We start from the raw sequence: 12,712 nt of genomic DNA on the forward strand, positions 1-12,712 counted from the left end.
TTTATTTTCAATTTTGTAGTATTAAAAATATTCTGGAGCTTCTGTTTCTGATTTATTCAAATCTGAACATTCAAATTTTGGTCTAGGTGTGTATGCAGTGGTGTTTGCCTTTAATATGGCCTTTTCACATGAAAACATCTTTAAAATATACAGAAATAAAAATGCTATATATATCATAATTCCCTCCCTAAAATCTATTTTATATTACTGTAAAAAAAAAATTCAAGCAACTGTATTCAAGTTTTTTGCCGAAATCTACATTTTACAAAATAACACTGAACACATCATGAGAACATCATAATTTAGGTAAGCCTAATACTCATTTTTACTGAACTGAATGCATCTCAGTGTACCTCAGTGCAGCCTCCGTGAGCTGCCACTGGCTGCTTAGACGTAACATTAACTAGCTCTCCTCCTGCTAATTTCAACACAGATTTGTTGTCTTCTCTCCACATACACTCCTCTGATGTCTACTTGAGTCCACCACAATTTAACATTTTCCATCAAAGATCGCATCCCCTGTTCTGACTGTTCTGACTTATTGTTTGTTTTAGTGTACTTTTAGCATCCCCCTCAGGATGTCGGCCTAGGCAGCCGCCTTTGTCGCCAAAGGAAAGCGGCGACACTGTGTATTTTTTCCCAAGCACTACAACTTTTTTCCCGCATGACCTGACACAGGTTTCTGCATAATGTTGTTGCTACGTATAAACCGACGTACTGCTGTGGCCGCCACATTAATGCAGTTGCAAAAGACACAATAACAAGCAAACTGAACGATCAAGTCGGCGAAACCAGCAATGCACGTGTGCCGTGAGGTAAAACTACTAATTCTTTTTACAAAAATGCACTATGCTGATGTTGAGGAAACATTGTCATAAAAAACCCCACAGGCAGCAAATTATTAGAAAGCGCCGCAGCGTTTTTTTTTTATGAAGCACTGGGAAGAAGCGCTCCCTAGCGCCCTGCCACTGCCGTACCGCTGAGGAAAACATGGCCTTATCAGAGGAGCTCAGCCATATACTGTCTCTGTTATACAGCAGCTGATCTCGTCCTCTGCTTGGAGGTTGAGGAACTCTCAAATCTCATTGTTTTCCCAAATTCTGGACATTTTAAATGCCTGTTCTTCTTTAAGTTAGCTGCTAACTGCATCCAGATGCTTTTTTAATGCAATATTCCCACCATGAACAGGCAGTGTAAAAGAGGCTACAGTGTCAACGGAGTCTGGTGGCTTTGAAGAGAGCACAGATAACAGCTTAAGTTTCCTGTTGGACAATGCTGTCTGACAGCAAGGTAAAACAGTAAAATAATCTGTATACAATGTACACTTAAACTGGTGATGATCATTTTTAGGTGGTCCTTCTTTTGGTAAGCTAAAATAAGTTTTGCCGTTGCTCCCGTCCATAGCCACCAGACTATTTTGACAGAAATAGGAATTTTATCTCACATAACATGAGGAGTTACACATTACCACTGCCTTTGACTGGTTAATTAGTTTGTGTTATTTTGTGATTTTTAGGACCAAACCGATAGTGTGTCCACAGCACGAGGCTACATTGTTCAGCCTCTGTGCCTCTGTGGGGGATCAGCGCTGTAACCTACATCACTGTTTTTTGATAATGGCTCCATGAGAGTATTTATTCTAAAAAGAACGCAGATGGCCCTTTAAGGTCTCAAGTTTTTAACTATCAGAACTGTGCGAGTGCCCCAGATCACTTAGGGACCCACAAACATGAACAGTCAATTGCACTGCGGGATTGGTAAACATCTTATCCCTAAAGACTCAGCATTCAGTTTCCAGCTAACAAAACAGCTTATTCAAACAAAAAATTACTGTCCTTAAAACTGTCAGGTTATTGATGTGTCTGTTACAGACTTTTTGCCTTCTGTGTGAAACACAGGATTGACTCCTGGCCAAAATTATGTTTCAAACCCCTTTTGTGTGAAGGCACAATAGCATTTCTCCTTCAAAACACAGCGTAGTGCTGAGAGTGCAGTGCTTACCATGTAGGACGCCTCATTTCAACTCCCAAAGGGTCCAACAAAAACCTTGAACGGGGCCAGTGACAAAAATGTTGCTCTGCCGAATGAGCTGAATCACTGAGGCACAGGCACAGTGCGACCGGATGGTTGTGATCAACCAGATTAAGGAAACACTTTGTTTCGTGTCGGAAGAAGTATTCAGATCCAATTAGGGCTACGTTATGATACAAGTACCAATACCAGTAATCTTAAAGTGATGTTGATATCGATAGAGTACTTATACCCATAATGGAAATGGAGTGGCATGTAGTGAAGCCATGCTTAACTACCAACTCTGTCAAATATACACCATGCTCGACTTCACAACAACGCAGCCTGTATGGACTGTAGCTTCTGACTTAGTGGGCCAATTACATGTTCCATTAAATCAAAAAATGCTTGTAGTAATTTGCTGTGAGCAAATGCATAGTGGGTACAAAAATGATTGGATGCAGGTATCATTTGTCTGGAGAAGTTTCATTACTATTTGTTACTGGGTCATTTCTGTCAATATCACTGAAACCAAGTCCCAGATCCAATACAACAATGGTTTAAGGACTCTAATTTGCAGTTATAACACTTAATTAATTCCTTTTTGTAACACATTTCAGCTTGTGTATGTGTATGTAACCTTTGTAATTTGTACATTTCTTTCAATTTTCTATTATTGATTAGTCTTGAAACTTTAACATATGATGCATTCTTGGTATCTGTTTGTTCTGCAAGTATGACTATTAGCATTTTAGACTTCATAAGTCATTTTTGGCTTTTTAAATTCTTAAAGTTTTATTTATATACAAGTATGTGCAAATAAACTAAAATACTCCTTTACATTCCTGACTTTAAAATCTGCAAAAGTACAGAGGAATAATTAACAAAATTTACATAAAGTATCAAAAGCAAAAGTAGCTGTTCTGCAGAAAAATGCCTCCTATGACTGATTATAATATACTACACTATTAGATTGTTGATACTGATGCAACAATGTGTAAGCAGCATTTTACTGTGGAGCTAGTTTCAATTCGTCAGAGATGATTTATGGGGTAGGAAAGGAAAAAAAAAAATAAAGCTCTGCTACACAGATTTGTATTCATTGTTGGATGTTTCTGTAATCTTTTCTTTTTTGTGAAATATTACAAACCTATCTGGACCTTGGACATTTATTTAAATGAATCCATCAGAGAATTTTAGAGAGGAAATCACTTTTGATTGAACTGCTAACAAATCACAGACATCTGAAACGGGGCTCAACTTGACACTGCTTCTTTCTGCAAGGGGTCACAAGCCAAAAAGGTTGCACTATTGGTTTAATCAATAACAATGCCCTGCAGTGTGCGTTTGTTTAAAAGATGCTCTGTGCTTTGGTCTTGTAGTGGCGCTTCACATTGCTGCTTTTAATAATACCCTCAAAACATATGGTGTCACATACTGGTTTTTAACTGCTTGTGGAAAGAATGAACATGCAATAGTCCATTCTTGATTAAAAGCTGTTTTTGTGGTCAGAACATGCCAGTTTCAATAACTTTTCTCTGACTCCATTATTTCTCCGCCTATTGTCTCTTCTCTTGTCTCTTCCTAGTTTGTCCCAAGGTTGCTAAGTGAAGGACTGGACACACCCTTTGACCCAATAAGAGCTATGGGATATGACACATGCACAACGTAACTGGAGCTGTGATTTGGAAAGGTTGCAGCCTGACTGTGTCTGCTCAGGTGCTCTTTGGGTGCACTTTTGGGTAAACTCATCTGTATGGCAGTCAATATACAATATAATGACAGATTTTTTCCAGTAATTAAAGAATTGTAATTCTCTCTCATATCTTTATTCACTTACAAAAAAAGTCCAACCCAGGGCCAACTGCAGACACCTCAGTGAAACTATGAAACTAACCAATCATCCCCCATTGTTTATGATAAACCGGCTATTTAGTGCAGTGCAGATTATATAGAATGTATAAATAAGGGAAGGAGTTACCGTAGCGACACCCATTGGTTAGTGGACTGCCGTTTTGAAGCCTTGAGCTTGGAATTTCGTCTGTTGCCATCTTGTTTTTTTTTTTTTTAGAGCCAGAAGTAACATATTTGACATTATCTATCATTTGACATATCTGAGATTAGTGCCATACTTGGGGGAGAGGGTGGGACAGTATCAGTAGACAGCTGATCACTCAAGCGGCCCTGCCCATAAATATGTGTAACTTTGGGCCTTAATAAAATGTAAACAGAAATGTTTTCTGCATTTTTTTAACTGTGCAGTTATCATGACTGTTGAAACCATTTTTGTTTAAGGTTTTATGTTATTTTCTGCTGTGAAGTTGGACATTTAAACATTAATGTCTTTTGGGATTTTCTCTATTTTGGAGCCAGCCTCAATTGACCAGTTGATGACATGCAGTTTTTGTCACGTCTGCATTGGCTTAATTTTCAGCCTCGGAGGTTGCCACTTGGTATAATGTGATATGACGCTGTGAATTCTCCTTTTTTAGCCTTCTTGGTTTGTATCTCACTCACTGAGTCATAATGAACATATCTGATTGGCTGAATACCATTTTGTGAGATTAATTATTGCATGCAATTGGTTGAAAACCAATTCTACTAACTCTAGCCAGTAAAAATAAAAATGCCCAATCAAAATGTAATCATTCTAAAAATGTATAGACCATAGATATTGGTATGGAGAGAATGGCGTCTGGGTCTCCGGGGATGGAAAGAGATGACAGGTTAACACGGGGGACGCAATTTGGTCATTCTCAAACAAGGGGGATAGCGTCCTCCCTCAAATTGGCTAGTGTCCATTATGTTTTATTTATAACATTTGTCTTGATCCAAAAAATAACTGGCAACCATAGCTGTCAGATGATGTAGTGAAGTAAAAAGTACAATATTTGCCTCTGAAATGTAGTGAAGTAGAGTTACAGAGTACCATAAAATGAAAATACTCAAGTAAAACACAAGTATTCCATTCTCCTCTGTAATCTGCCTTTATATGAGCAGTTTTACGATCACTTTAATGTATAGAAATGTTTGTAATGGAGGAAGAAAGTTAACATGCAGTCTGTGAATGGACCAGAAGGTTAAAATTTGTGTAGACTGGTAGGAGACAAATCTCCGTGGTTTTGGCACAAGCCACAGATTACAGGGAGTCATTAGGTCCTAAATCCATACAAGAATGTCTCCTAGTAGAGATTTAAACACTTTCACAATGTGTCCCGTATGCCTTGACATTGTTAAACCCACAGAGAGGGTTTCTGATAAGCTTGCTAACTGAACAGCTTGTGCTCACTGTTTAAATTTCAAATGATTGAGATACCGACTGGCCTAATGCTCGGTAAAGTCTGCTGGGAGTGACGGGGGCAGACAGGGGCAGAGAGATCCTCCAGATGGTTTGAGGATCAAGGGGAGCGAGCAGGAGAGAGTGAGTGGTACTGGGACACGGGCCAGGGCTTGATCAACCCTGGCAGGGTCACCTGGGCCATGCAGGTCGTCTGAGGCTGAGCACCCCGATACATCACTGATGATATGACTTTTTTATGAGTTGATGTTTGTTCACATTAGACAAAATGTTTGCTAGTCGTATTTTCAGTGTTCATGTAAACAAACAGATTGTGACAGGCATCTGGGACAGAAAAGACATCAGATTTGAAGCTGTCAGAGTGAAACCTGGATTTGACATTGAAACATTTTTTTGCCAATTGAAAAACTGACAACAATGTCAGATGGTATGAGTTAGGGGATATGCAGAATGACAAGGTGAGTTTTTCTGAACTACCAGCAAAGCTAGGCGGGCTAAAACAGGGTATTTTAAAAGAACAACTTAGATGTGACAACGAAACAGAAATAAAACAGGAAAATCATAATATTAGTACTAGCCACAATACACACATACCCCGCTCAGAGACAAAAACCTGATTTTATAAATACTATCAAGACTTATCGAAAAACTAACAACATTACTATTGAGTAGGGATGTTAATAATTGCTGCTTTAACCCTTTAAAACCTAGTTCAACATCAGTTTTCTTGTGCTGTGTTCAGACGCCCCTCAAAAGCTATGTAATCCTTTGAAAGCTGAGCAAAAAAAAAGTCAGTGGCCAGCTTGGCAAGTGATGCCCCATAAATAGCAAGAAATTAGTATAAGGTGATAAAGAAAATGGCCTGAAAACTAGTTTTGAAAAAGGGGGGAAATTTATTAGAAAATTATAAAAATCTTGGCAAAAATGTCCAAAAAAGTATATTTATAATCATTATAATTACATTTAAGATTATGTTACCAAAAAAGATACATATAATTTTTTTCATTTTCTGCACATATTTCGCGTCAATTTCTTGTTTGTTTTTGTTCTTTTACTTTTTCTGCTTATTTTCTTATAACTTTTTACTAATTTCTTGCTATTTTTGGGCCATGTGTTATTAAGTTGATCATTGCCATCTCTCCATGTTTCTGAAAGAAATCAAACCACTTGCTAAAGGTTTCAAAGGGTCAACTGTTAAACAACAGTTATAACTGACCGAATTATACTATCAGTTAAAACAGCTAAAGAATAGCTTAGTGCCAGAAATTTAGAATATAACTTTGATTTAAATCTAGGTTAATAAGGTAGGTCAGCCCTGTTTTTAGCAGCTATGTTTTGTTCAAATAAAAATTGGATCATTCAGAATACATTTGTGGGCTTTTGTGCCCACATGCACTTGCACTTTACGTCAACTCTTGAAACAAAACTCTGCAAGCAGCTCGTAGATTTAAAACTAAAGGAGACATTTGCTGTCAGGGCGCAAAAATCCGTCATTCCACCTTTGTGACTTCTGACACTGCAAATACAAACTTGGATTTCTACACTAATTTGACTTTTTGTGCCATGCCACTTTTAACTTTTAGGTATCATATTTTTTTGTTTTTGTGAAGCACTCTGCAAAATTTTGTTTTGAAAATGGTATACAAATAACATCTTTTCATCATTATTATTAAAGTTGGAGTGACTCTTGTTATAATGGCATCCTTTTAATTATTTGCTGTACAGACACAACATCCTTCAAATTAAATTAGAAGGGTAATATTAAAATGATAGCTTACCTTAAAATCAAAATCACATGTTTATCTTCTTAACTGTATTGCTTTTTATCTGTCTAGATTATTTTAGCGTGAGTTTCATTGTGTTGGAGATTTTGGCTGTAGCGATATCTGCCTTTTTTCCAATATAACGGAACGAGATGGCATTTGAATTGAGGTGCCCAAGCAGCCAAAAAAATAGATTTTAAAACCTCAACCGCTTCGCTTTTCAGAAATCATGACGTGGTTACTAAAGATAATCCACAGAGTTTGTTGTGAGCAGTTTTATGTAGAAAATATTTTCATTCCACTGCACTGTTTTCTCACCAAGCACCACAAAGCTAGCTAACGTTACAGCTAGCCAAAGAGGACGTCATTAATGTTTACATCTTGCATTATCACAAGCATGAGCCTTTCGTTCATGAGTAGATTCACGCTTCCCTCCGTAGTGATACGGTTGGTGGGTGTTGTTCTGTAGAAAGAAAATAGTTCCTACATGAAACTGCTCACAACAAGGCCTGTGGATTATCCTGAGTGATCGGGTCATGAGTTCTGTATATACACATTGCTGCTGAGTTTCTCAAATGTATTTTTTGGCATTTTGAGCACCACGAACCAAAGGCAGACCTCTCTAGAGCCAATATCTCCACCACTTGGCAACTCACACCAAAACCATCTAGATTGATAAATAGCACTATAGGTAAGAGGGAAAATAAGAAGTACCCGTTGTTCCTGACAGGAGACGAAGGTCTGAAACCCCGGCGCCACTCCAAAGCCCAGCTGGTCTATGAACGGCGGCTCGTCCTGGGTGTGAATCTGAACTTTGATCCCTGCTTCAAACGATGTCTCATCTGTTGACAAAAAGAGGTTAGGACATTTACAACAGGGATGATGATTTGTATGCACACATTGGCCTGCATGATCTTCCCAGCAGCAATTGTTACTAATCAAATGGCGAGAAAGCTCAGCAGCGGTGGATTATGTGTCAGCTGGTGAGTGAAAAACAAGCTGGAAACAAAATCTTAAAGAAAGTAAAAATAGATACATGGGATATTACAAAATATCATTAACTTGTAGTTTCATTTGAGCTGAAAAGAAGCATTCCCGGAGAGCAACTGCATATTCATTAGTTACATCTATGGACTTAAAGGGATGACAAAACACATTGTGGTCTTTCAGAAGTTAACAATAGCGGGGATGAGGAGTGAAAGGACAAAGAAGATGGACTTCCTAAGTAGAGCGGTGGATGACAATATGAGCCCCACAGGAGTCTTATTTACTGCAGGGGGGACGTGAAAGTGAATGGAGAAATTAATAAATAAATGATGATGAGGATAAAAGGAAAATCAATACAGCTGACAGCTTCCTTCGCTACTGCACTCTGCTGTATAGATTGTAAATGAAGCAGATGCGCCTCTTTGATACCGAGATCGGGGGAACATCACAATGACACAGTGACTCAAGTCTATACTTGTGCAAACATATTTCTATCATACTCGCAGAAACCTGGAAGTGCTTATCATGGCGATGGCAGGCTGGATTCAAGAGATTTAGTCCCTTTGAGCGTTGGCTCGGGGATAAAGTAGGACGTCTGTTTCATGCCGCCTTTCCTCCTCGCTTGTCACTTGGCATCGTCCTTTAAGTGCCAGGCTTTCTCACTATTTTCAATTAAAGAGCTCAGGGATGTGGCTGGAATTCAGCATGAGAGCTTTGACAAAGAGCGACAGACTTTAACTGTTACACATTGCTCTTCTGAGACACGATACAAAGCCATCCTCTGCCGCTGCCAAGACTAATGCTTGAGGCTTGGAGCAGCAAAATATACATAAGTATTGCCCAAGCTCTTGCTCGCAAAAGCGCATGTCATCTTTAAGTCATGGCCATCTGTCATCCTCATACAATTGGAATAACGATATTCAGGTTAACCTTGGAGCGAAACTTGATCACACTTGACACTGTACAAGCAAGTTGAGCTGACTGAAATTATTTCTGTGCTTTATTGTGAAATAAGTTCAAGCATGCAATAATCACACAAAAAGTGTTTTAAAATAGTCAACATAACCACAGAACAAACTGTTTCTATGAAAAAAGAAAGCCAAATGCTGCCATGAATCTAATTTTAAATTCTATCAGACTAACTGCCCACTCATATTCACCTGCATTTCTCTTTTTAATGTCATCATGCTGAGCTCTTCTTGTACTGTTTGATCAGGGCTGGTCCTCAGTGTTTGTCCCTGTTGCCTTACAGCATGAAAGTCTAACTGTGAAGAGTTTGCATGTTCTGTGTCTGCCGGGATTTTTTCCTCTTCCTCCCCCGGTTAAAAGACACGCAGGTCATGCAAAGTTAAAACTCTAAAGTGAGTGTTGACACGTGTTAGACTAACACTCTCATGGACCAGCGACATGTCCTGGGATTGACCTGCCATGCACATAATGCATACTGGAATTTGCTCCAGCCCAATGCGACCCCGAATGAAGAAGGTGGGTATGAAAAATGGATGAAATATCCAGGATACTCAGTTTCTTGTTTAGACCTGGGGCCTCATTTATCAACTGTGTGCACTCACAGTTATGTGCTTAAACCATGCGCACACTCATTTCTACACACACAATTTGATACATTAATTTTTACTCCTTGTGCTTAAAGGAATACTTCACCCACAAAATGTCCATATGTATATCTATTAGTCATGCCGTGCTACCTTGAATTTGTGAAGAAAACTCTATTTTTCTTGTATGCCTCCACAGAAAATGGCGAACATATTGTTTTATTGAATATTGGAGTCCGTGTTTCTGTCTTTTTTCTCCAGTCCTATGCTCAGTAATTCCAACATTTAGAAAACACTAGATTGTAAGGGCTAACCCTTTTGTTCCTGAAGTCATTTTTGCTAAGAAAACAATGTAATCACTTATTTCAGGGTGAAATTATACCTTTAATGGCTCTATTTCCACTGGTTTCTCTACTATTGCTTCACTGAGCACCTGTGTCATTGAAGCAGTGGTCATAACACATTCACAGCATCTGTTCATGATATACAGTGTTGAAATTGTACAACATCAGCATAAGTGATTTTTATAGTTTTAACTAAACCAGATATATTTTCTGTTATGGTGAAAGGCAATTTTAGAATGTATGAATTACACTGAGCAAAATCATAAATACAGCCCCTTTCTTTTTGCTCCCATTTTTTACAAGCATTAACTACAGATCTAAGGCTATTTCTGTGCTCACAAAAGACTTATTTCTCTGAAATCATTATACATGTTATGGCACTGGATATTTCTTGCCTTAAATTGTTTTCATAAATGTATTTTGCCTTTTTGGTCGTAATAGTGAGAGTTTGTGAACAATAAGGGGGTGAAATACTGCGTTCTGCAAACTGAAACAATTAAAAAAGAAACAAAAAAAAATGAGATCAAACCATGAAACTAAGCAGCGCTGATCAAATATACCCAACAATTCTGTTACAAAGTTGACTACGTCTCACCTCTAACTGTGATATCAGATTATTTCTTGCCAGACGGCTGCTATTGTCTCAAATGAGTTTGCATTACATCACCTGTCAGCTGAGCATGTATTGGTCTGATACGGCGCAGTTCTGGTAGTTGTAGGTTTACTACCTCTTGAGCAAAAGCATCCCTTTTTCAGTATTCTCTGGTTATGTAGAACCAATTTCAAAAGTATTTGTGTTTTTGTACTGCAGAGACATCCTAGTTTTATAAAAACATCTTCCCAGCAAAGAAATACTTTAATTCCAACTCAAGGATAATTTGATCAGTGTTATTACGCCCAGTGTCTATTTTGTGTACTGCAAATCATTATTTCACCTGTCATTACCTATCCTGTATGTTAGTACTGTATGTTTATTCATTTTTATTTTAACAAGCCCCTTGTGGAGGTCTCAAATGGGACGTACTTTTCATTACAACTGTGGTGATCAGGCTCTCAGCTACAAGCTGTGGACGAGATGAGATGTAGCTCTACATTATGGCTACAAGGACACTGACTTTCATGGCTGACCAGGTAAGATTCATCACTGTTCATTGTGTGAAGTTGTGTGTGTACATGTTTGATAAATACCAATTTTCTTGTTCGTACACACAGTTCTCCCGCACACATTCAGAACTTACATGGTTTGATAAATGAGGCCCCAGGTGTTTGAACTGGCACATTATGCATTGCACGGCATCCAGCCAAATTAAACAAACAGCTCCTAAACGCTATTATAATAGGAATAATCAATGGCCAATCTGCATAATTTTGACATTAATGACAAAACCTGCCCCCCCCCCCAAAAAAAACAACAAAAACCTCTGACAACATAAATAATGAAATAATACTAAAATGAACTGAATGATGAAACGTATATCAATGTGTATGAACTGTAGCTGCTGCATCCTTAGGTTTGCACCGCAGCCCCTTTTGTAAAAGTCTTTAATCATTTAATAATCTTACATAAAGCATTACATATTAATATAATTAAATCATTTAAGCTTTGAGTACATGCAGCTTTAAATTTAAATATTATAGTCGCAGCTTTCTGCTTCATGTTTAATGATAATCGTGTGCAGCGTGTTTCTGCGACCATACTGAACTGTCTCTTTACATTCACTGCCTGGTATACATAAAATATTGATACAAACACACAGCAGCATATGCAGCTGCATTAAAATCAAAGTTTCAGGGTCTCCTGGAGCTCCGCTGAGGAGACTCGACCGTGTTGATGAGGGGTTGGCCCTGAATGGAGGAGCCTGTAGCCTCCATTGATTTTATATCTAGCAAACGGTTTAAGTTCCTGTTTGATTCATGTGGACCTGAAGCGGAACTGACAAGTGATGCAATTATATTACAATGAAATGAAGTTTTCCTGATCAATATCCATCGGTCTTTATACAGATTAGTCGATAACATCCAGTGGGCACATCGGGAGGCTTTCAAATGATCAGAGCGCGTATTTTTCAGGATCATCACTCGTAATAAATGAGAGTGTAGGGAATATTTTAGAGACTATTTTGTATTTCAGGTGCATAACTTAGCATGGATTTGCTAAAAGAACCCATCTTAAACCTATTTGGTATAAAGTATCCACATGCTCACTAAATTGATGCATTTAGGGATTTGCAACTACATTGAAGGCCGTGCACAGACATTTGGAGGGGCAGGTGCTTATGAGAAAAAAGGGCACCCCTCTCAATTTCACATTTAACAGTGACAAACAACTGTGATGCTTGAGGGAAGCTAGATATAAGACTGGATTTAAGAGTCTTTTGCCACTCGGAATAAAATTCTACACACATTTTACAATAACAAAATAATTACAATTTGTATGATATGTCACAAATTTGCGCCCCACATGTGATGCTACATACTTAATAAAAAGTTACCTAGGCTAGGTTTACAAAAGTAATGCTACCTAGGTTAGGTTTAGGAAAAGAAACATGGTGAAGACGTGCCTTAAAATAAATCAAGGGGTTCCTTCTTTACTCTAATAAGTGCCTTTGTCACGTGATCGCAGCCCTCCTGATTATGTGGGTTCTAAACAAATTGTAGTGAATTAGTTTTCGTAGGTATATGTCATAGACTTTAATACTACCTAGACACCAAAGTTTTCTAGTTTCCGGGTTTACTTCTGCTGTATACTGCCCCCTG

General features: G+C 38.3%; 1 protein-coding gene across 3 annotated transcripts in view; it reads right to left on the reverse strand.

Annotated features, from left to right (window-relative positions):
• asic1b (acid sensing ion channel subunit 1b) overlaps positions 1–12,712 on the reverse strand; it is a 201,265-nt gene that overhangs the window by 14,826 nt on the left and 173,727 nt on the right. For all 3 annotated transcript variants that reach the window (XM_042495665.2, XM_088088472.1, XM_042495656.2), the window contains one exon: positions 7,786–7,913. In XM_042495665.2, the coding sequence (XP_042351599.1) occupies positions 7,786–7,913 (128 nt within the window). The remainder of the gene's footprint in view (positions 1–7,785; positions 7,914–12,712) is intronic.

The sequence above is a fragment of the Plectropomus leopardus genome, chromosome 2 (assembly GCF_026936395.1).
Source record: "Plectropomus leopardus strain MGB_pleo_1.0 chromosome 2, ASM2693639v1, whole genome shotgun sequence".
NCBI classification, from domain to species: domain Eukaryota; kingdom Metazoa; phylum Chordata; class Actinopteri; order Perciformes; family Serranidae; genus Plectropomus; species Plectropomus leopardus.